The sequence below is a fragment of the Centruroides sculpturatus genome, unplaced genomic scaffold (assembly GCF_000671375.1).
Source record: "Centruroides sculpturatus isolate CEXI.00-Female unplaced genomic scaffold, Cexi_2.0 scaffold766, whole genome shotgun sequence".
Lineage (NCBI taxonomy): Eukaryota > Metazoa > Arthropoda > Arachnida > Scorpiones > Buthidae > Centruroides > Centruroides sculpturatus.
The window spans coordinates 32,228-58,006 of NW_019384954.1; the positions used below are offsets into that span (position 1 = coordinate 32,228).

General features: G+C 27.9%; 1 protein-coding gene across 1 annotated transcript in view; it reads right to left on the reverse strand.

Annotated features, from left to right (window-relative positions):
- Nucleotides 1–986: 986 nt before the first annotated feature.
- LOC111632339 (OTU domain-containing protein 7B-like) overlaps nt 987–25,779 on the reverse strand; it is a 33,263-nt gene continuing 8,470 nt past the window's right edge. The window contains exons 4-10 of the mRNA XM_023376748.1: nt 22,588–22,803; nt 22,123–22,371; nt 17,828–17,926; nt 11,019–11,146; nt 10,149–10,273; nt 6,637–6,950; nt 987–2,572 (exon numbers count right to left, since the gene is read on the reverse strand). Coding sequence (XP_023232516.1) covers nt 1,392–2,572; nt 6,637–6,950; nt 10,149–10,273; nt 11,019–11,146; nt 17,828–17,926; nt 22,123–22,371; nt 22,588–22,803 — 2,312 coding nt within the window. The 3' untranslated portion in view covers nt 987–1,391. The remainder of the gene's footprint in view (nt 2,573–6,636; nt 6,951–10,148; nt 10,274–11,018; nt 11,147–17,827; nt 17,927–22,122; nt 22,372–22,587; nt 22,804–25,779) is intronic.

Below are 25,779 nucleotides of genomic sequence, written 5' to 3' on the forward strand. Positions count from 1 at the left end.
ACTAAAACACTTACTTTGTAACTGAAATAATATCCAGTGAGCAAATAAGCTAAAAGATAACTGTTACAGTTCCAATAAATTACAAGTTAATAAACTTTTTTTATTTGTTACTATTTATCTAAACAGCGAGATTTTTAATCAGTTGTATATTTATGATTTAAGTCACATATAATAATTTATAAATTTCACTCTTAGACAGCAATAATCATCATCAGCATCCAATAGAACAGTTGAACAACAAACCTATATCATTAGTTTATTTATTAACTCTTTTTTTACATACACAAGATTTATATTTTGAAAGAGATGAATCTTCTTTGGATTGTTATAAACAATATCTTTCATTGGTTCCTTTGGTTTTAAAGTAATATTAAATGCTATTACTTATTCTTGATTTCAGAAGAAAATTCTAAAATAATATAGCTCAACAATTCTTATAATTTAAAAAAAGAAAAAAACAAATATTAATACTTAAATAGGATGAAATTCCAGTTATAGAATCATTAAATCTAGAATAACATCCAGTTATAGCAACAGTATAAAATATTATACTTATAAAGAAACTTTACAATGTCAGATAACTCTAAATCATAGCAAAAACTTTTATATCTTTATTTCATTATGCTATTATATAATATAATTTGAAAACTGTTTTGATTAGTTCCAATTCTTTTTATATATATAGAATACTGAATTTTAAAAATTGTGCAAAAATAAATTTGGAATTATCTGATTTTGCAAAGCAAACATTTTAATATAAAATAAATAATAATATTTGATAATTCTAACAAAATAAATATCTCTCTCTCTCAAAAATAATAAAAGATTTATATTTTTCTTTCATATCTGAAAGATAACAAAGATTATATATCAAATTTTAAAACTTAAAAGTTTTACAAATTTGCTAACAAATTTTAATAAAAGAATTATAAAATCAATCACATTATTATTATTATTTTTTATCATAAAACATTCCACATTACTTTCTACAAACAATTTTAATATGGAAAATTACATGTCATAAGTGTGAAAACTATTCATGTATTTATATTTATCATTTTAAAACCTTTTAGTTAATGTATATTGCTCACTTCAAAACTTTCTAAAATTTTTTCTTGATATAATCATGATTTGAAAATACATGGTATATAATTCTATTTAGTAAAATTTATTTATTAAAATAAATTTTAATATTTTATTAAGCCATTTGTTTAATTATTTCAAATAGAAATATTATAAATAACAAGTAAACAACTTCCAAAACCATCATCAACATATTAAGAATTGTGCATGTCTATTTTTAAATAAAAAAATAGTTGCAAAGGCACTGTGCATTTATAATTTCTATAATTATGACTACATAAATATACTTAGCTTGATTTTTTTTAATTTTACAAATAAGTTCTCTGGCCCACTTTCATTGTACATCCAGATGCACTTGAAATTTGATATGGAGTACTATCAGAAAAATTAACTAAAGTATTTTTATCACTTGAAAGGTGAGATGTAGAATTTGAAAATGAATTAGATTGCATAGATTCACGGGATACATCACCATCATAAAACACTGATTTAGACAAAGAATGATAATGTCCAGAATCAGCAGAAGGTCGGATTCCCAAGGGCACTTTTGCAACAGAAGCCATTGTATTTTTGTCGCATTCTGTGTAAAATGCAGAATTTCCAAGTCGGATGACATGATCGTTGGGAATAATTTCAACAACCGAAGACGATACATCTGAATTTTTCATTCTTAATTCCTCTTCTTGTTGCTTTTGTTTAGAATAGCATGAAGAGCATAAATAATTAGTAGCTGCAGTTCCATACATGTTACATCCAGGATTAACACATTGTGAGGAAGAATATGTATCTCTAAACCCAGTAGTAATGAACTCATTTCCTTGTTTTGCCTTTAATTCTTTTTCCTGAACAAATCGGGAGCGTGCTGAAATTAAATAATTTTTTATCATTTCTTCTTGATACTCATGTTGTTTTTCTGTGTGTAGTATAGCTGCAATTATATGTTGCGAATTAAGGCAATCCTGTTCACAGTTTATCTTTGGAGAAGGTTCGTTTAAATTTCTTTTATTTTTCAGTTCTTCAGAATTCTGTTTGAAGTTATCAGAATCATTTTTAAATGAACCTGCTCTACGTGTAATATTTCCAAAATTCTTTAGTTTTTTGCTCATACTTTTACCAATACTGCCAAACTGTTTTGCTACTGTTTGTAGCTGACGTGCTGCTTTGCTTTTTTGTTGATAAATATTATTACTGCTTTCATTGTAATTATCACATATTTCAGAAAAATACTTCTTCTCTTCAGAATAGCTATTGTTTAGATTCGATATTTCATTCTGAGATTCTGATATAATTTGTCCATATGATGGAATAGAAATTTCAATAACATCAAGATATTCACTTAGTAGCCCAACTTTATCCTTATCCAATAATGTCAACTTTGATATTATCCATGGATCATTCTCATCATGACTCCACTGCACATCTGGTCCAGGATCAACTCCAAACTGAAGAGGTAATAATTTATGCTCTACATCACAGAGTGGTATGGCAGCTAACAAATAAAAAAATGTTTTATTAAAATCATGAGTAATAAATAATTAAAAAATTCTGAACAGTTCAAAATAAAAAATTTGTTACCTGATTACAAAGGTTTTATTTTTTGTTTCAAACTATTTGGAAGTCTAACCAATTTAATTAGTTTCTTACTTTATTGATGAGTTTTGAGTTTTTTAAACATGTTAATTATGACATTTAAATACAGTTTTAAAAAGTAAACAAGTATATAGATATATTTTATTTCTACATAATTTGGTTACTGTAGCTTTTAGTTAACAATTCAAAAATGCTAGATACAGCCATAGCCATTCAAGTTAAAATGATTATAAACCCAAGAAACCATAAATTTTTTTGTATGTAAATTGTCAGATCAAAATAAACATGTTTCATAACTGATTTTTTTAAATAAATAAAGTGCAAAACAAAAAAATTCTTAATGTAAACGTGAAAAATATTATTGGACTTCACGCCGAATATTGGATAAGCAAAGTTGAGAAAATTATCATCTAGGCATTAATAACCAACATCTATCGCTACAAACAACAATCGCTTTCAACAAAACTATTTTCATCTTCTTCAGGTTAAAAGAACAGTTAATATCCTACAAATTCAAATTACAGCAACGGCAAACCAGCATTGGAATAAAATCGAAACAGAACTAAAACAGAGAATTTAAAAGATGCGCGCTCGGTACCGACGTGCATGAGCAATAGATTATTTTGCGAGAATGCGGAGCTAGCGACGTTGTTTTAATCTGTTGTATAAGTTGACCCACAAGGAAGGCACATCCAGCGTGGGGGTGTTGCATGGATTTAGCATGCTGGTAAACAGCACCTCCCATATATACAAGATGTTTCTGCTATCACACTGTTTGAGTATCCCCACCTGGTCCCACCTCGGAAACCTCGGAATGTATTGGTGTTACAACACCAATCTTGCCAACTCAGTGTCGCATCTACCCGTACTAATAGATTGTTTGTGTTCAGAAATGCGGCAAGACAACATTCTGGATGTCGCTCCGATATACTGGGTATGAGTACCAGATGTTGTACTTTCCAATGGGATGGAATACACTCCAGACCGCTCTAGCACAGACAAAGGATCCCTGTCATTGCATAACACTCTTCTAAGGTTTTTCGATTTTATTCCAATGCTGGTTTGCCGTTGCTGTAATTTGAATTTGAAGGATATTAACTGTTCTTTTAACCTGAAGAAGACGAAAATAGTTTCGTTGAAAGCGCTTGTTGTTTGTAGCGATAGATGTTGGTTATTAACGCCTAGATGATAATTTTCTCAACTTTGCTTATTCTTAATGTATCATGCATTTCATGAATCTTGGCTGGGCAGATCTGATATGTAAAGGATGTCCCATTAACAATGTTGAATGTAAATTACATACCATTAGCATAGGGGTTTGTCATATCTTGTATTCATGTGAATAATCAATGACCTCAACGTAGAGATTTGACATGTTATTGGCAAAATGGGCCTGAATTAGGCATTAGTGTCATAAGCAATTTTGTGAAAAAAGCATGTGAGTGCTGCCAGAATCATGGTGAATGTTTGGCAGTCAGTCTTCCATGTGTAAAAATGATTTAGCACTAAAATGGGACATAATGTTACTTTACTAAAATAAAAATATCCATAATTGTTCAATAAATTATGTTTTATTCTTCAATTACAAATTCAGCATGCTGTTGGAATATACCATAGTAACAAGGTATGTTAGTATGTAAAGAATACAGATTATGTAAATTCAACAGGATACGAATATAACTCAAGTTGCCAGTACGTAATCTCTCTAAAAAATCCAGAGCCTTATTCAGATAACATGAAGCTAATAACCAAGATTTATGAAGCAAGCTATATTAAAAGAAAATGTTAAAAAAACCAATTCAGGAAAAAGTATATGACTTATCAATAACTTTTGACTTACAAAATTTGATATAATGTAAAAAATTACTTAAATCTCCATTAAGGTAACATCAATTTCTCAGTATAAATTATGATTTCCATCTTTGAATAATTTGATTAATGATTAATAATTTAATAACTGATTAATAATTTTTGTAATTAAAAAATTATTTCTTTACAACATAAATTACTTTTCAAATACAAGATTCTTATAATTAAAATATTCTTACTTAGAAGGTGACTGGAGCAAGTTCTAAGGCTCAAAATACATCAAAACTTGGAGAGTATGCATTTCAAAATATGCAGAATACATTAATTAGAAAAAGTTACAAAATTTTCACCAATGGTTCAGTGGTGCAATGTATCCATTGAGGAATTCAATAACTGTTCAATATGCTCTCCATTACAGGAAACAACAGATTCTATTCAAAAAATGAATTTTCAGTAGAACATAACATGTCATTTAATGGTTTCCTTCAGATCTACTAGGATATGACATCCTTTCTAAAACATCTGGTTCTTCAAATGTTTCATTACCAAAGATCTTATGGATGCGAGATCTAGTGATTAGTTGCCAAGATATATGAAAATTGAAAATGATAATCCATTGCTCTCTTAAATGGCTGAATGACAGAGGCAATAAAGGCATTAACCTGCTTTTCTGGGGTTCCAGGTCAAACACATCAGAGATTTTTAGGGAGGTTGTCTGTCCTAGATAAGCCAGGCTCTGTCCCTCATCACTAAGGTATCCAAATCCACAATGATAGATAAAAAAAAGCTCCTTTAGTGCCTTTAGTAGAAAGGGCAAAAAATCCATTACTCCCATAAACTCTGTAAAGTAGTGCTTAAGAAGTAGTATCTCTCTTAATCCAGCAATAAGTATTTAATAAACAAATATTTTTCAAGTTTTTTAAAAGCTATTTGTAAGTTATTAATCAAATTGAGTTTAGTATAGCTATACTGTGTTCAATTTGATGGCTAACTTGATAATGAGTTTTAAATATTGAAAACATTTGTTTATGAAATCATTTTTGCTGGATCAAAAAGTCAATTTTTTTTTTTTTTGAAAAACTTTTTTCCTTAGTTTTCAAATTTAAAACAATTGTACAATTAAAAATTTATTACATCAATCAGGAGGAGGCATTTTTTCAAATATTTGTTTCTTTTGAAATTAAGCCTGTATCCTTATGTATAAGCTTTTAATAAGAAGCTTTTTATAAGCAAGACAAGACAGCAATCATTATTCATTGTCATTATTAACACTAAATGCAAAAGATCATATATTAAAAGTGTGTCAATGAAATTTATTTTGAAATAAACACATGGAGCCCAGTTAATTCAAATTGGTTGAGGAAAAAATTTGGACTTTGAGTTAAAAAGTTAAGTTATAGAGGTTCAACTAAAAATTAAGGTTTTGTAAATCAGTTTATTGGTAACTCATAATATACTATCCATATGATATTTCCCTGGTCTTATTACATAGAACAGTTGTGTCAATGTAAACCTCTCAGTGGTGTTTAGAAACTTGAAACATTTAACCAAGCTTTATCAAAAATTCATTTATTTATTACATAAGCTAGTTGGAAAAATCCATCAGTAATCAAAAGAAAAAAAACGTTTGGAAAAAAAAGCAATTTGAATAGATGTTACAGTATCTAGGTCACACACTATCTGGAAGCCTCCACTCCCCACTTGAAGTCATGTGACATGTTTATTTTTAGTTGTATGTGGTTCCTTCACTTTATAGAAGTTTCTGATTAGTTTATTCAGCAGATCAATGTTAATTATTTTATTTAATGGAAAATTAAAATTCCAGACAGTTTATGAAAATACTATATCAAAATCTCATTTGAGTTAAACAGTTCAAATGAATTCAAGTTAACCAGTTTGATTTAACACACAAATCCCCATGCTGGAAGATCAGAGAAAAAAAAATGACTTAAGTATATATGATTTCAAGTTATTCTGGTTCAAGTTAACCAGGTTTCACTATACTAATTTCAAAAACAAATTATGTAAATTTTTTAAAAATTGGTTTTTTATAAGTCTTTCCAAACTATAGTTTTGAAGCATATTATAAAATTTTTATTTATTAATATCTTAATTAAATAAAATGATATCTATATAATCTTTAATATTAATTACCTTGTAACTGTGGTACTTTATCAGCAAAACTTTCCTTTTCCATACTAACTAATGCAGAAAAATGAGCAGCATCATATGTAAGACAAAGAGGAGATCGGTAACAGTCAGCAGGTGGACATTCTATAGGAAGATATATTCCACCAAATGGAATAGGAGCAAATGGTTCACCAGTGACATCTTTAAGCATTGTATCAGCAATTACAATAATAGGACGATGTAAAACATGAGCTAATGCTAAAATATGAATTTCTTCTAAACTTTCATAAACATCAGATTGTAGTCCTTCTTCATTTTCATTCAAAGAGCTCAATGTTCTGTGAAATTGAAGACCAAATTATTTTTATAGACTAATTTTTTGGCTAAATTCAATTACATTATAATAAAACTTAACAGTAAAATAGACAAAATATCAAATAGTTTCATTTGAATTAAAGAATTAAATTATTATATAAAATATATCAATATTTATAATTATCATATTAAGTTTACATAATTGATACTTTGTATCACTAATAATTTTTAGCTAAACAATTGTAAAAATCTGAAAAAGAGAAAAAAATGGCAAAGCCTTTTATCTAGATTCTAATGTATTATAAATATTACTAATATAAACCATCATAAAACAAAAAATATTAAAATGTAAAAAAAATCATGTACAATAACAACACAGGACACAAACATAGATAATGGAAATAATTAACTTAAAATGAAATAATTATTCTCTATTAAAATAGCGTAAAGTGAGTATTGTATTCTTTCATCTCTTTAATGCAATCATATATTTTCACTATTTATTTACTGTCAGATAGTGATAGTAAAATAGTAGACAATAATAGAATTAATCAACTATTTTATTAATTTTTCTTCAAATGGAAGAGAAAATTAAGATATTTATATTCATTATACACACTGAAAAGCATACATTTGTTATGTACCTACAGATAATAAATCAATGTTTTATTTTGATTAAACTTTGTTTTAATTTTAAATGCTTAATTACATTCAAACTCTATTATTGCATTATCAGTTTATGAAATAATTATGTTATATAGTTTAATGTAATAAAGCACACTGCTTCCAACTTCCCTGAAGTCACACAAATCAAAGTGGCAATGCACAAGCCACAGCATAACCAAGGACATATATTTTGACTAAGATGGTGAAAATATTTATAATGTCAATGCTATTATTGTCATTGGCAATGCAGGTCACACCAATTACGAGGGGAGACCAAAAAAAAAAAAACACCAAACTGAGAGTGTGCTGCATGTTGTTATTTTTTTTTTGTTGTCAAATATAAAATGTTTATTATGTTCAAGAAAACATAGTAAAAGTGACGAGGGATACAAGAAATAATAAATTCATACAATATAAANAAAAAAAAAAAACACCAAACTGAGAGTGTGCTGCAATTCATAGATGTAGTACAGAGTTCTCCCGCTAGATGGGGTTAGTAGAGACCTTCATGAAATAGCTGTGCAGACAACATCAGTTTGTAGGTTTAAGTTTGAGCATAGTGTTGTGTTTCTCTTACTGTTATTTTGTTCTGGCTGCGAAGTCGTTATGGCAAATTTAAAAGAAGAAAGAGTGTGTTTGAAATTTTGTTTCCTGCTTGAAAAATCGGCAACGGAAGCTTACCAAATGTTGCAACAGGCTTTTAAAGAGGATGCTATGAGCCGCACACAAGGTTTTGAGTGGTTTGGGCACTTTAAACGTGGTGAGATGATAGTTGAAGACCGTGCTCATTATGGGTGTCCTTCAACATCTCAAAACAATGAAAGCTTTGAAAAAAATCCACCAAAAATTCAACAAAGATCATCATTTTACAATCGACCAAATTTCAGAAGAGGCAGGCGTGAGTTGGAGCTTGTGCCAGTGGATTTTGACTGAGCAGTTGCAAATGAGATGTGTTTCTGCTAAATTTGTTCCTCACCTTCTCACACAGGATCAAAAACACATTGAATTGAATTTGAGCCGGGACTTAAAAAAAGAAATTGAAAGTGATCCAAACTTTTTTACCAAAGTCATTACAGGTAATGAGAGTTGGTGTTACAGGTATGACTCAGAAACTAAGCAAGCATCAAGCCAGTGGAAGATTCCCAACTCTCCCAGACCAAAAAAAGCAGGACAAGTGAGGTCAAATGTGAAGACAATGATCATTGTCTTTTTTGATGTTTGTGGAATTGTGCAACGGGAATTTGTTCCCCCTGGCCAGACTGTTAACCAGCACTTTTATTTGGAAGTTTTAAGACATTTGCAAGAGGATGTGCAAAGGAAATGCCCAGAACTTTGGTGATCAGATGACTGGTTCATTCATCACGACAATGCCCTCGCACAAATGGTCTTACGAGTGACCCACTATTTGGCTTCTCGGGGATGGCCTGTCGTTCCCCACCTTCTGTATTCACCAGACCTAGCGCCTTGCAACTTTTTTCTGTTTCCGAGAATGAAGAAAAATCTAAAAGGGAAGCGTTTTGATAATGTGGAGGCAGTAAAAACAGCTTCGCTAAGGGCACTGGACAATATCAAGGTTGAAGAGTTCTAGAGATGCTTCAAACAGTGGAGAAAAGGACTTGACAAGTGGATCGCATCTAATGAAGAGTACTTTGAAAGTGACTGAAGGAATTTTGTAAAAAATTATTAAATAACATTTTTATACAAAAAATCTGGTTTTTTTGGGGCCCCCTCGTACATTCACTTCAACTTGAAAAAAATTATAGTTTCTCTTATGGTTGGCACTTTATATGCTATAACAATGATGAACAATTAAGACAGTTGATACGCACATTGTAAACTGAAAATTAATAGGACAGAGAATTTTGTAGTTTTATGAAATATTTATTTTTAATTGCTTTAATAACAGAAATAACAAAACAACTGAATATTAAATACAGTAATTAGTTCATAATTTTAAAATTAAAAATAAACAATTTCCGTTTAAATCCAAGCATATAAGTTACTTTTAAATTTGTAAAGTTTCACACATAACCAGCCTCTGGATTCAATTTGCAGCTAGTTAGACTTTTATATCCTATTATAACTTTAATTGTTGTTCTATCAACTCTAACATCAAAAAACAAGCATTGATTCTTTCCTTAATCTACTATAGAAATATGCATCTTCATAGATATTTCTGCAGTGATTACAGAAATTTCTTCAGGACAATGTATCTCAATAAAGTCTGTGTTTTGTTTATTTATTTACTTTTAAACATATCAAAAACAAAATATAGTGAAATTACTGGGAAAAAATTGGATTTTGCCTTTAATAATATGACCATTCATTTTTTTGTAAAGTTTGCATAATACAAATCTTGGTAATAAAATATACCAATTTTTAAGTTACTTCAACTTTGTACTAATGGGGTTTCTGATTGTACTTCTAATTAAAACTTATACACTTGTAAAAACATTTTATTTAAAGTATTACAAAATTATTTTTAGGTGTTCCAAATTACTTAATGTTTCAATTTAAACAATTTGAAAATTTTAATTAAAAAATGAAAATCTTACCCTCTTCTACTAAATAAATCACGATGGATTTTTGTTAAAGTTTTAGACCTAGGCTCAGTAGATGCCATTTTTATTAAATTCTTCCATTCTTGCTGCCATTCATTTTCACAATATATAAGACCAGCCTAAGTTATAAACATTAAAATAAGTTATATACTGTAAAAATTACAAATTTAATTTAATGTGTACATGTACAAGTAGGGTGCAAAGCCAAAAGCAAAAGCATTTCAACCTATAATTTAATGTGAAAAATAAACTTAATACCTAAACTTAAGAACGATAAACCTAAACTTAATGATAAAAATTTATAATTTTAATTTCAATTTAAGTGGAAAATTGTTAATGTCTCAGTAATTTTCAGTTTGATTTATAGTAGTAATATTAATAGTAATTATCAAAACTTAAAAGTTTAATACAATAAACCCTCAATTTAACAGATGAACTGGAGAGAAGGGGTATCTGCTATTACTGAAAGTCAAATCAAGTGTTTTAAAAGAATATATTAATAATGAACTTAAAATGTGCTAGATGTGTTAATATGTTGTTATAATATATAAGTATGAATAAAATAATATAATAATTTACATTAAATAATTTATACTGATTAACTCATTGATCCAATCTTTTAGCATACTATTTGTGAATAAAAACAGGTTTTAAACTTTTCCTATAGGACGTATTTTTTGTTCATTAAATCCAAACTGTTAAATTAAGGGTGTACTGTATTCATTATAACTAGATAATTTAATTAAAAGTTTATATATGTATATTAAAAACAAAGTTTAAGTTAAATTAAGTAATTAGTTTTACTTTTGCATATTCATTTTATTCAAAGCAATATATTATTTTAAAAACTTATTTTATATTTACTTCTTTATTTTGTAAAGATGTTTGCCATCGCCATCTGCGATAAAATGCCTCAGTATATGAGCTATTTGCTAACAACGAATAAAGCGCTTTTCGTAAAGTTAGTAATCTGTCATGAAAACCCCACATACCTAAACAAAAATAAAATAAATAAATAAACTAAGTTATTCAAATTTTAAACTAAATTTAGAGTATTTAAAATAATAAATAAATAAACAGAATCCTGCTGAACATCTCAAATGTTAAAAAAACAGACATTAAATTTTATTTCTATAATAATAATATTCACAACAAAATGTCTTTTACTGTTATAAAATAAAATACAAGTATCCCTCATACAACATGGTACTTCTAAAACACGATTTCGCTCTAACACAGTTTTGAAAATCCTCTGTACAAAAGTTCACAATTTTCAAGTTTAAAATTCATTATTTGATATTTTTTTAAATTAAAGTAAACAAGAATGTTGTCTCAAATTTGCCCATGGATTTTAGAATATTGAAATTTTCAAATTATTGTGTGTTTTGCATCAGGTTTACTTTAATGAAAACTGACAGGACAAGAAAGAAAATAATTGCACTAACTTTCCTATCAACCAGGTGTTGTTGTCATTGCTTTCAGACTTTAGTCCTTAAGACTGTCTCTGTTTTCTTTTTATAGATTAATCTTCATATTTAGTAAAGTTTATTTAAACATTTTTAGGTAAGTGTTATTAAAGTTTTTTTTTTTAACTGTAGGTAATAAATCATTCATAATAAGACAAAAGAAATAGTGGTATTTCGGTACTTGAACAATTTGGTATTAGGACATAAATTCTGGAAAAAAGTTGCTCGGTACTTGACTAAACAAACATGACCACTAAAACAATTTTCGATTAATAACATATTTTTATTTCCTCATCCTTAATAACTTTTTATGATAAAAATAAAAAATATGAAAATGTTGCTGATACTTCTGATCAAGATCAACAAAAAAGCTATGACAATGATACTCTGTAAAACGAAAATGCCCTCATTTAACTAAAAGTAATATTAACACGTACACAGTACATTTAATTGTAAGTTTTAGTTAATTATTGATTGGAAATAAATCATTAATTGCTTTATTAAACATATTTCTCTTAGTGATGAAAAAGAATAGTACACTTTTGCTAACTTCTGGAATGTAACTCATGTTTTGCATTAGTCCTTTGTTTCATATAGACAGATTCACATAACATGACACTTTTTCAGAATGTAACTACCTTGTTATATGAGGAATACCTGTATCATATTATTATTATATTAATTGAAAATTCTATTTTCATTTATATCAAATGAATTTTTTCCATATTCAACAAATAAATATATCAAATACAGTCAAACCCCTCTATAGTGATATTTAGTAGAACAAGAAAAAGTATTGTCACAGAGATTTACTGTTAAGCGAGTCTTAAAAAGTATCTCCTTCCTCATTTAATATTATAGAAATAATCCAGTCTCTTCTAGTATAAGATTTAAATGATTTATTGCATATTATTTCTACAGTATATGTTACACATCTAAATCATCTAGGAACCTGAAATTTTGCCTAGGAACATGAATCTTCCTAGGCAAAATGAAGTAAATGAAAGTAAAACTACTATTCCTGAAATATAATTTCTTAATGAAAATGCTTTTTGTAATTATTTTAATAAATGTAATTTCACACTAGGTGTAATTCACTGAATTTCTTAAATAATTACTCGAGAGAACTGCGTAATTTTTGTGTTGAGGAAGAAAATGTGGATGCTAGGCATATTTTGGCCAAATGTTGGCATCTAAAAGTATTACAAGAAGAAATTTTTGGTTGCATTGTTTTTTCCAGGTCTTTCTTTCTTAAAATTTTATTGGAACCATGTTTTCAATTTAATGTTTTGTCTTCTAAAGAAATTTGTTGATCTTTTGTTTTAGGGGACATGTTTCCTCTGCTATAAATTTGGCTTCGTTGCTGGTGTTGTTTGGAAGCATCTGTCAGTGCTGTGTCACTGATACTAAATTATTTTTTTCTTTTTAGGTAAGTGATTTGCTTATTATTGTTTTATTTATTGGTATTTTCGTATTTTGTTGACAGATGCTCCCAAGCGTTAAACTTTAAATATTACATTTTAATTTTGAATCTTAACTTATAATTTATTATTGTATATTTTTGCCTGTGTTTTTATAATCTTTGTATTTAACTGTTTTCTTTTCAGGAGAAGTATTGCTCCCCGCATCAAGGATTGTATCCAGTATGCATAATAAAAAATAATAATAATAATAATAAATGTAATTTGTAACATTAAGACATTCCTGTACACTTTTTAAGATAACTTTGTTATGTTAAAGAAGTTTAATATAAAGGTTCCATAAATTATATGGGAACTATCTTAGTGTTGTTAAAATTTATTACTTTTATCTAGTAAGATCAAATTCTGGCAGATTTTGGTTTTTGACTAATATACAGGTTTACTATAATTTATAATTTCTTGAAAAAACTAGAAATGACAGATTTGAAGGGAAAAAAGGAAAAAACTAAATTGCTCTAGAAAAAGTTAAAACAGGTTTCCTTTGTCATTTAACATTAAATGCTGTCAAAATAAATTTTGTTGAAAAGTTAATGTTTCAGGTAAAGTAAAAAGTAAATAAATAATTTTAAATGCAAAACAAAAAATTTAGGTGCTAAAATACAAAAAACATGCTAAATTTGGCAATTCTGCTCTCATTTGTACTGATAACTACCAACTGCACCTAATTTCACGATAGAATCGGTGTGTTAAAGGCAAACATTTTAATTCCAAAAATGTCCAATAAATTAATATCAATTAAAATATAATTTACTACATTATCATCATTGTAGGAAAAGAAAAATCCTGTATTTCACAAGTATAGTATAAAAAACTTGTATCACTAAACAGAAATTTATTGCAGTACAGAAATTTTTTATTACATTAAGACAAATTCATATTTCATAACATTATGAAAAGATTAATCATTATATTGATAACAACTGTATCAAGATTTGACTGTATTTAATTAAAATTGAATAATTTCATTAATGAAATTATATAGTATATATACAAATATATTTAAAAATTTTTAATAAAGCAATATTTACAACAATTAAATTTTACATAAATAATAAACACTGTTTTATTAAAAACCTAGGACAATTCCATATGTTAATAACAACTTTAATAATTAAATCTTTATTGTTATAAGTCATTTAATAAAAACATTGTTCAATTAATTTTAACTTTAGCAGAATATGCTGCATTATTTTTAAAATATACACTATAAAAAATTTAAGAACTTAAAAACTTAACAATTTAGATAGTAAAACCTATCTAAAAGAGAAAAAAAAAGTTTTCAAAATGGAGGATATTTCTTTGTATTTGACTATTAATTTTTCTTCTTATAGCCTGATAAAAAAATCCAGCATATTGTTTTACCAAACAATATGCTGGATTTTTTATCAGGCTATAAGAAAATCCAGGCTATCAGGCTATAAAAAAATATAATATATATTTTAATATAAAGCCAACAAACATTTTATTAAGTGATGTATAAGAAATATAATTCAATAGTTTGTTTTTATATGTATTAATAACTTTGTTCGTAATATAGCTTTTTTATTCAGGAGTGTATACGGAATTTAGAAAACCTATATACATATATATATATTACACTCTGAACATAAATTATGTTTTAAACTGTTGTAATGTTTGAAAAAATTGATATTTTCCATAGTTGTGGGAGATGTTTCTGAATTATTAAAATACAGAGTCTTTATAATTAAAGTTCCACTTTGAAATGGCCATACAAGGAAAAATACTGGACAAAATGTTATCAAACTTGGTAATAGGTTACAGCAGGGGTGTCCAACCCGTGGCCCGCATTCAGCCCAAGGCAAGTTCCAATGCGGCCCAATGAATGTGTAAACAAAACCGACAAATTTTTTAATTTTATTTTTATTTATTCATTTCAATGGCATAAACTCAAAAAGAAGTTTCACAAAGCCATATACCTTTATACATATTTTATTTTTGAGTGGAAAGGAAATGTTTTCAAATACTTGAAAATGTGTGAATGAGGAAGGAATACTAAATAAAGCTAGAGTTGTGGATTATAAGACCCAAATTCGGGGAATTGAGAATTACAGACCCAAAGGATTATAGACCCAAATTCAGGGAATTGAGAGAGAGGCCAAAAGATAAAAAGTAGTGAGAAAGGTTAAATAGACCTTCTGTTATGCAAATATTGACCCTTAATTTTCCAATGTTCCTCACTTCTTTATCTTTTGTCCTTGCATTTGGGTCTATAATCCTTTGAGTTCCGACTCCAGCTTTATTTAGTATTCATTCCAGCGTTGCAAGATTTGGCTACTTTGCACTTTTTTGTGTTTCAAATTTGGCTACCCATTTTTTTAGTTTGGCGTAAAAAATATCATTTGGCACGTTGGCTACTTTTTGGGCTACATATCATAAATATATTAATCAAATAAAAATGCACTTTAAAATGGTGTTTTGTCGTTTTTTATTAATTAGAGACCCAAATAAAACAAATATTTGTGTTTTTCAAATAAATTTTTGTTTGTCTCCTTTATAATCAATGAATTTATCTATTTCTAAGTAAAAATTAAAAGTGTCTGTAGAAGTAATTTTTTTAAATATCCTTTTTCCTGATAAAGTTTTAATACTTATTACTATAATCTAGACATATTAATCCTTAAATATACTAGTATATTTAAGGATTGGGCTATAAGTATATACAAGATACTTGTGGCACAAAACTCCATGACTTCTTTCAATGTGGCCCGGAGAAACAAAACGGTTGGACACCCTGGGTTACAGGAAGTCATGGGATTTTATTTTCTGCAAAAATAAAAATAAAAAGTTCAAAAACTCATCATCAGCAAAGAATGATGCTTACACAATATTGTTAAACGACATAATACATGAAGACATCGATTGAAAATGCTTTTAATCATTTCTAAAACGTGTTACAAAGCATGTTCAATGTGGCATCCACCATTTTCTGAAAGCAAGTTAAATCACATTACTGTGTTCTCAACAGTAGCTCTTAGCATATCAGGAGGAATGTTATGGACATGTCGGTGTATCACATTTTTCAATTCCACCAAACTGTTCCTTTTCAACCAATGTCTTCATGTCTTCTTTCATTTAACAATATTGCATACAGCACCATTCCCTGCTGTTGGTGAGTTTTTAAACTCCCCCTTTTTTTGGCAGAAAATAAATTCCATGACTTCCAGTAAGCTATTACCATGTTTGATAACATTTTGTCCACTAGTTTTCCTTTTATGGCCATTTCAAACTGGAACTTTACTTATAAAAACCCTGTATAATTTATCTCTAGAATAGAATGTTTGTTGGTTTTATATTAAGTGATGTATAAGGAATATAATTCAACAGTTCAACCAGTTTCTATATTGTTTTACCAAACAACATAGGAACTAGTCGACTGATACACATTATTGAAAATAAAGTGATTATAACAATTGATAATTTCATTTCTGAAGATGGCTATCTACTGAATCACTCCATTCTAAATTGTGCTATAAATTTGAATGTTTATAAACTTGTTTCAATTTTATCCATTAAAAATTATTATTTAAGTAATCAGATTATAATTATGCTGAATATATGATGAATAACTATGAAATTAATGGCAACTATTATTAATTTATAAATAACAAATTAGACATTTTCATAAATAACACTTCAGTCCAAGTTATAGTCAAAAATTAATCCAGTATTTAATGATCTGATTATTATAAAGTTCAGGCTTAATTGTTTATACTGTATATATATTTACATATTTACAGTTTTTAAATTTTATGTATGAAAAAATTTTAATAAAAAATAATTTATAGTAAGACAAAATAAAATGTTATTTAAAATAATGTAAAGCAAATTAATAGTAGAAAGGATTTTCAAAAATTGAAACACAGTAGTTAAAATTAATCATTTGTTATTTTGTTCTATAAAGATCAAAAATTAAACTATTAAGCCCATAAAATATTTTACTTTTACTTTCATGGCTATGTTATATATAACAGAGGTAGTATGGACATAGTAACAGAAAAAAGTATGGTGATCGGTCAAAAATGACAGCCCAAGATTTTCACATTTTGGACCCAGAAACTTGAAATGTCGAGAAATGCAAAAAACTTTGGGGTTTTTTCCTGTATGTACATATTAGTGTGGGGGGAGCACGATTTTACTCGCCCTGTTTGAAGCTTAATAACCCCTGTGCTTTCTGTCAAAAATTTCTGAAATTTTGCAGGGAGGTTTGTGTATTAGGGAGATTGGTGCTATTAAATTTTGGCAATTAAAGATAGAGGAGGTTGTGTGTCACATCTGAAGTAGGGATGGACTTAATGGCATTTTATTCATTATTAGCATTTACAAGTTTTTATAAAAACCATCCCTATCCTCAAAATTATGCTTTTTGCCATTTTATAATAGTTAAAAATATAAAAATGTTAAAATATGATAACAGATGGCACCACCAAATGTTGCTGGGAAAGTTAAGCAACTTGTCACTGGAATTTTTAAATTTCAGATTAGTCTGATGGAATATTGTGCTGTTTCATTTTTAACAAGAAATCTGCTTCTGCTCAAACATATTTCATGCCAATCAGTGAGTCAGTAGTGTCTATAATGATGTTGTGTGTCTGTTTATTTGTTTAATCTATTATGTTTTCTTTGATTCTTATTAAAATTAATATATTGTAAAATTTATTATAAATATTCATTTATTAAAAAATAACAACATGATAAATATTAATACCAAGTGAAGCAGCATGCAGTAAGCAATTTCCATCTCCAGTTGTTGCAAGAGGCCATAATCTTTGGCAAATTCCAATGTCAGCCCACCAATTAAGTCTTCCTGAAAATAATTGCATTTAAATTAAAATTTTTATGAGTATTAATTACATAAATAATTTATTATATTCAGAACTGAAGAATTTAAAAAGAAAAATTTAGTTTAATCATGGAAAACTTGAGAACAAAATTATCAACTTTGAATACAATGTATGGAGAACAGGTTTGAAATACTTGGAGACAACAGTATTTATTTAAAGAAATAACTTACAAACAAGATAAATTGAAAACAAGCACTCATTGTAATCTATAATACACAAATCAACAACAAGCATTTTTTAATTATTACTGGTCAGAATTTCACTTTTAATAGATCGCTATAATTATAAAATTACTCTGGGATACATTCACTTAAATAATATTTTTCAATGGTATTAAGAACAAAACTGTCTGATCTAAAATGAAACTCTTGTAAATTGAGGAGGAGTATATTCTACATCAGTAGAAACCAAAGACAAGTTACTTTATATGATTTACATGTGAGAGTTCACGCATCTATTTTATGATTTCACTTTCAAGATGTAGATTTTTTTCAAATTTTGTGAACTCCTTTAGAAATTCCTTCATGGCAGGATGATCCACCTTGGCCAATGAGATATTGCACCTTAAAAATGTTTGTCAGATGCCAATAAAAATGTTTCTTTTCTGTAATGCCTTCATTGATTGTTTTTGTTACTTCAAAGGAATGTGCACATGCTATACAATATGCTGTAGTAGTGGAAATGACTTGTAGCTACATGGATACAATATAATTCTTAGTCATTGAGTTTTTGCTTCAAGCTAAGAAGGTCCATCTTCAGGCAGATAAAAGCTCTTATTAGACTAAAGCCTAAAAGGCTTTTAGATGCACAAGTATTTTCAAAAATATGCAGTATATGACATTAAGTGTGAGAAGCAATCACTTGTGCTTGGAACATTATAGAAGTAACCAATCATATGAATTTGTATTTCAAAATGTCTATTTTCATATTATATACATTAGTTTTTGGTTAAATGATTTGTTTATAATCCATAATTTTTATGACCTTATATTTAATTAATTTTATATTCTAAATCAATAAAAAATTTATAAATTAAAAATTATACTTATACTATAAGTCTTGGAATGCACACACACTGGAATCAATTAGATATAATCAAAATGGCACAGAAACATTAAGTTGAGAATAAACTGTTTTACATGGGAAACAAGGAAAATTTGGGGACAAATTGGCTATTTTAAGGAAAATTGGAAACAAATGGAAATGTTTTCAAAACACCAGACTTGATTATAATAATTTTAATTTATATTCCTATCTGCTTGTCTCAGAGTATAAAACTATATATAATACAGTTTACTTCAATAATATAAATCAGCTTTTTTTTAAAAAAAAGTCACTATGTTACTCTGAAGTTTAAGTTAAACAATTAATCAAAGAATGAAAAACATAGCTTGAATTAAATACTTTGTTGTCTTTGACAGAATAATAAAATTAAACATAGCATAGTGAAAAGATACTAACTCAAGAATAATACAATGTTTTTTTATTTTTAAAGACAACAGATCATATTGATAAAAGTAAACTGTATCATTCAAAACAAAGAACAATAAATGCAATGTTACTAAATTTACTTATAGTAACATGTACTGACTATTGTTATTACAAACAATAGTCTGAATCCAACAACAGCTTACACTTAAATATTCAGCTCTCAACAAAACATTTTTAATAAATTCATAATTAAATAAATTTTATTTATGCATATTAGTTTAATCTTTATAATAAAGGTTTTAATTTCAAATATTTGAAAATATTGTGTGTAAAAAAATGAGATACAATATTTAATTAAAAATAGTTTTAAAAAATGTAACATTCTTATAATCAAATAACCAAGCAAACTACAGAAATTTTAAAAACTTGCACAATAGAATTATGCTGTATAAGAATTTAAAAATTATCTTTTTAAATAATTTTGGTGTCTTAAAAATAATTAATTTGTGTGTTTAAAAAAACTCTAACTACAGTCATTTCATTTTAAACATTTTCTGCTTTTGTTACAATTTTAAAATAAACAACAGTTAAATTTATTATTGGATATTTTTTGAAATTAGAATACAATAAAACTTCTTTAATTCAAAGATCTGTAGCACTTGGTAGGTCTCAATGGAATAGCACAGGGATTTAATGTCTCCAAATTGAATTTTCTTAACCTCAAATTTCCTCCAAGTCAAAGGTTTTCATAGCCCCCTGAGACTGATTTACGTTACTTTCGACTTCCCTGACTTGAATTTTAATATTTATTCTATCCAAAGTGATCCAAATTATCAGATTTCTGCAAAATTTTCAGTTAGTTGTATCTACTGCCCAACACCCATTTGTATACAATGTTCTGGTCCAAAGCAACAGTATCTGTCACTTTATCTCAACAAGATGTACATGTTTGATTCCATTACTTACAATGAATACATTGAACATTTTGCTGAAAGCTGTTTAAAACAAAAAACTATCAGAGATTCTTTATATAATGCAAGAGAGATAAACATACAAAAATACTCAGAATCAATATTTTTCACTCTATTGCTCTCTAATTCAAAATATCTGTAACTCAAAATTTTATCCTGCCCCTTGGAGCTTTGAATTAGAGGAAAATAACCACATTTAGAGTATATAATTTATTGGATGAGTAAACACATGAAATATTAGTGTATTTCATGTATTTATATATTAAATAAATAATTTTCTTATTAAAGTTATAAATGTTCTTATTCTTAAATCATCAACTTACTGTTAATTAAAGAATATAACAAGGGTGGCCAAGCTCCTTGATAGTCCGAGCCATTTTTCAAAATTAAAATTTTTCGCGAGCCGCAATTAAAGGTATGCAAAAAATTCCAATTACAAAATATATCCATAGCAAGAGTGATACAACTTGTTTCCTCCAGAGCACAATGTCAACTGTCCATTGCAATGACAGTTTACAAATTCGAAATCGGTCTGGAGTCGGTCGATAACGGACGATTACGCCACTGTTTATGTTCGTTCGCGCAGTTTTCGATGAGTCATATCATTCTTAACTTGGACGGAAATGAAATTTGTTACAACGTTGCACTTAGTCTTTCATATTTGTTGTTAGTAATTTAAAAGACATTTGAAACACATACGGACGATAATAATTTTTTAAAATATAATAACACAAAAATGAAAAGGGAACTCGGGTACAGTACATTTATCGAGAACCACAAATAATCCTTCGAAGAGCCGCATGTGGCTCGCGAGCCGCAGGTTGGCCACCCCTGGAATATAACATCTGTAGAAGTTTTAGCAATTAGCTAATAATAATCAGTCAGCAAAGTCAGTCTATCTCTAAATACATTAGCCAATAAAAGACCCGGCTACCTAAATCAATTGATCTATTAGATAAGTCTCTCTTAAAAATTTTAATTAATCAAAACAAATTAGGAAAATTTTTTGTAAACTTCATTATACTTGTTAATTCTGCTTTTTGTATATTCTGCTGTTTTTTCAAAAAATATATGTAGAAATAAGCTTATATAAATTAGTCATAACACACTCCAAAGTGATTATGAAACTGTAATATGAGGAAATTTCAATGTAATGCAACTTCCAGAAATTTTATTTTGATATAATACAGGGGTATTCAGTGGGAGCCAAAATGTAGGTTTTGCAAAATGCATGGGAGCTGCAGTTCTGTACCGCAATTTTATTATATAATATAAAACAAATATTATTGAATTTTTTTAATAAACATATTTTCACAAAATTGTGGAAATAAAATTGTAAAAATAATAATAAAAAGCAGAAATTAACACTTTCAGCAGGAGCTGCATGTAACTCAAAAAGAGCTGCATTTGCCCATGTCTGATATAATAAATATGTTTAAGCAGTGAAATATACATGTAGATTCATTCTACTACTAAATGAAACTATGTAGTAGTATATTTAATACCTAATCATTTAATTATAAATAAGAGAATTGTTTTCTATCTGAAAAATATACAATGTTTAGTTTTTTAGCAAGGAATATTAAAAATTAATACTTAAGATTGTAAGGTAACCACTACCATTATCAAAACATGAATCTCACAAAATCATCTTAATAAACTCAACATTTTTTATCATATTTTACTAATTTCATTGATGAAAATGAATATAATTGATTTACTGATAATTATTTTATCAGAACAAAAAATTATCTTACCTGCTTGTTCCAAAGAAACAAGTGTAGATGTTTCGATTAAATCATGTTCTAAAAAATCTCTAAAATCATCTGGATAAATTGAAAGATCAGGAAGAGTAAAAGTAAAATCAGGTGTTTCTAATCTGATATGGGTACGTCTTGTGCTCACTGTACCAGCTGATCTAAAATCCTGAGCAAATTCATTTCTTGCTTTAGTGACTAAAGTTAAGTTGTCTGTTGCACTAGATATTCCACGAGTCAATTTCTTAGCTGAAAATAAATTTATTTTTATCAATCTTTTGTACAAATTTTTATCTATAAAACATAAAATCAAATGTCTATTTTACAGCCATAATTTATAAATAACTGATTACAAAACCAGAAGATACTTTATATTTAAAAGTTGTCATATTGAAATGTAATTCAAATCTTCACTACAGATAATATTCATACTACTAAAATGCTCGAACATAAATTCTTACTTACTTGGACCATCTTCAATATCAACTGCTTCTACTTTTTTTAACTGAGGTCTCTGAGCCGACAATGGATATGAGTTTCTTGTTTCATATGATGATGATAATGTACTTAATGGAAGAGGATTATCCAAATTATTATAATTTAATGAAGGTGGTGATGATGGTACAATTCCTTTTAAAACATAATAAGCAGATAATGCTGATTGTAGATCCCATTTATGACCTAAAAATAAAACACTTTTATATTGCATTCAATGAAACAACAATAAATTTACTACCTTAATAAAAAGAAGATAACAATAAAAAAATAATATTGTTTTTATAAATGTCAAACTATTATATTTCCAGGAATCCATCAGCCCAGTCTTTTCCAGATTAAAGTTTCTTTTAATAAAAAAATTATAAGTTTTTGTAAATTTTATCTACATTATTATTTTGTTACAGTAAAAAATTTAAATTATTTAATTCCAAGAATACAAAACTCTAATGTTTTTGAAATTGAATAATTACACATATTTAAAAACTTACTTTCTAAATATATTCAATTAATCTTTTCACATGTTAAAATAAATTATTGCCAATAAAACAATCTAAGATAATTTTTTTTCTTTCTATTTTTTCCTATTTATCTTCATTTATATCTTGAACTGGTATTATACTCTGATATAGTAACAACTGAGAACTAGGTTAATATTAATATCAAAAACAAACCAGAAAATTGAGCAGTATAATTTTGATTTAACAAAAACTTAATAAAAGCAAGCATTTTTGACTAACTTGAGTCATCACCTTCAGGTTGAAAAGTACTTTGAAATACAGAACACAGAGTTCGAAAAAACCAAACATAGTATGATATACAGTAGAGCGTCGATTATCCGAAAGAATTCCAGTCGGCAAATTTAAATTTTCGCCAGTGCTGTGGTGCTGCAATCTTTGGCTATGTCTTGGGCTACTCAAATATTTTACGTTTTTGATACTAAATTAACTTCTGAAGTATAATTTTTTATTGTTTTTATATTTTTCAATACAGTAGAGCCTCGATTATCAGACCCCCAATTAACCGACACCTCGGTTAACCGACCGTCCTAGTCGGCAAATTTCAAATGTTTGCTAGTGATGTGGCACTACAACATTTGGTTATGTCTTGGCTACTTTATTATTATTTTTACGTGTTTTAGCTGACAACACTCATTCGACCATGAAAGGGAGCCAGTATTTAAATGAGGCTTAATTTTCTAATTTTTAACGATACAATAGCGACGATTATTATTTTAAAATATTTTTGTTAGGCTTAACATCGATGAAAATTCAACGCGAAGTAGGTTAATAGCGATATACTAATATACTAATTACATGGGATATAATAATATACTACACTAATAATGGATTTTTTCATACTTTTCGGTTATCCGACTTTTCAATTATCCGACCAACCCCAGTCCCCAATTGGATCGAATAATCGAGGCTCTACTGTATATTTATTTTTTTTGTACAAAATAAAAAAATAATTTTTAACGATACAATAGTCTTTGTTAGGCTTAACATCGACGAAAATGCAACGCGAAGCGACACGCAACGGAGAAAAATTTCAACATGGGATAAATTAATATATTTTTTCATACATAATCGGTTATTCGAAATATCGATTTTCCAAACAACCCCAGTCCCCAATTGATTCAGATAATCGACACTCTACTGTAATTGACTGCCTCTGACACATGATCAATGATGTCAAACTAGATTTACAGAATGATCAAATAAAGATCTCCATGCATGGGAGGCAGAAACTTTCTCCCATGTGTGGAGATCTTTGTTTTTAAATGATACTTTGAAAATTTTCAACCTCTCTAGATGTTTTAAATTGGATCAAATCAAAGCTGGGATGTATAATAAGATCTTAGTTGTAGGCTACCTCAATGTTATTTTCATTAGTAAGAACTCAGGATGGTGGAGTATAGACCCTTTTTAATAGAATATATATACTCCTTAATCTGTTTCTCCAATGATATTTTAGTGGTTCAAATGCATACTAGTTTTTGTTAAACCATTTGACCTTAAGATGGATGGAATACACCCCTGAAAATAAATTGTAACTTATTGGATCCTTTGAGTTCCTTAATAATGAATAAACATATGATTCCATTTGTATGCCAGATTGCTAAACACAATAATATTAATCTGCTTGTAAAGAGTGAATAGGTGATGGTTAAAACAGGCCACTTTTATATTTTGAACATTCAGATTTATTGTTGTCAGTGAGGTGGATTTGGAAATGTCAAATAGATATTTTATGAGGTTTGGATGATATCTGTTATCCTCCAAGATTTCAAACTCAGATTGTTTCCAAATTCAGTCCACTGACAATGATAATTCAAAATGCCCAAAATATAGAGTGATCCAGGTTTAAAACACATCCAATCTTTTCAAACAGAACCCTACTATTTATTCATTATTAAGGAACTCATAAGATCCAATAAATTACAATTCACTTCTGATTGTCTATTCCATCCCCTTTAAGGATAAATGATTTAACAAAAAACTAGTATACATCAGAGCCACTAAAAGATCATTGTAGAAATGGATTAAAGAGCATATATTCTATTAAAAAGACCTATCTTCCACCAACCTGAGTTCTTACAGGAGTGAAGATGACATTGAGATAGCCTATAACCAAGATATCTTTATACATCCTAGGTTTGATTGGTCCAACTTAAAACACCTAGAGAGGTTGAAAATTTTCAAAACATCTTTTAAAGACAGTAAGTAATTACAGGGAGACAGAAACAATAAATTAACAATTAAGAACTGTGTGTGTGTGTGTGTGTGTGTGTGTAAAGAAAAGGGAAAGTTAAATCTTCCTAAAATAACAACTATGTTTGGTCCAATAATGCAGTAATTAACATTAAAAAAATGTGAAAAATGTCACAAAGTAACCACAGTTCACTGATAAAAAAAAATTACATCACAAATAATAAATTGAATTCAATAAGTTACATATGTAAGAATCAAACCCGTACTCAGCAGAAAGAATAATTCATCACTAAACACCCTTGACTGTTGAGAAACATTTATTTGTAATACACATAGCAACTAACAAGTCATATACATAACTTATTAGTATGCATCACATTAATATTTGGTTAGTCAGGCATCAATATTTTGAATCATCATCAAGAATATTTTATTGTCAGTAAATTAA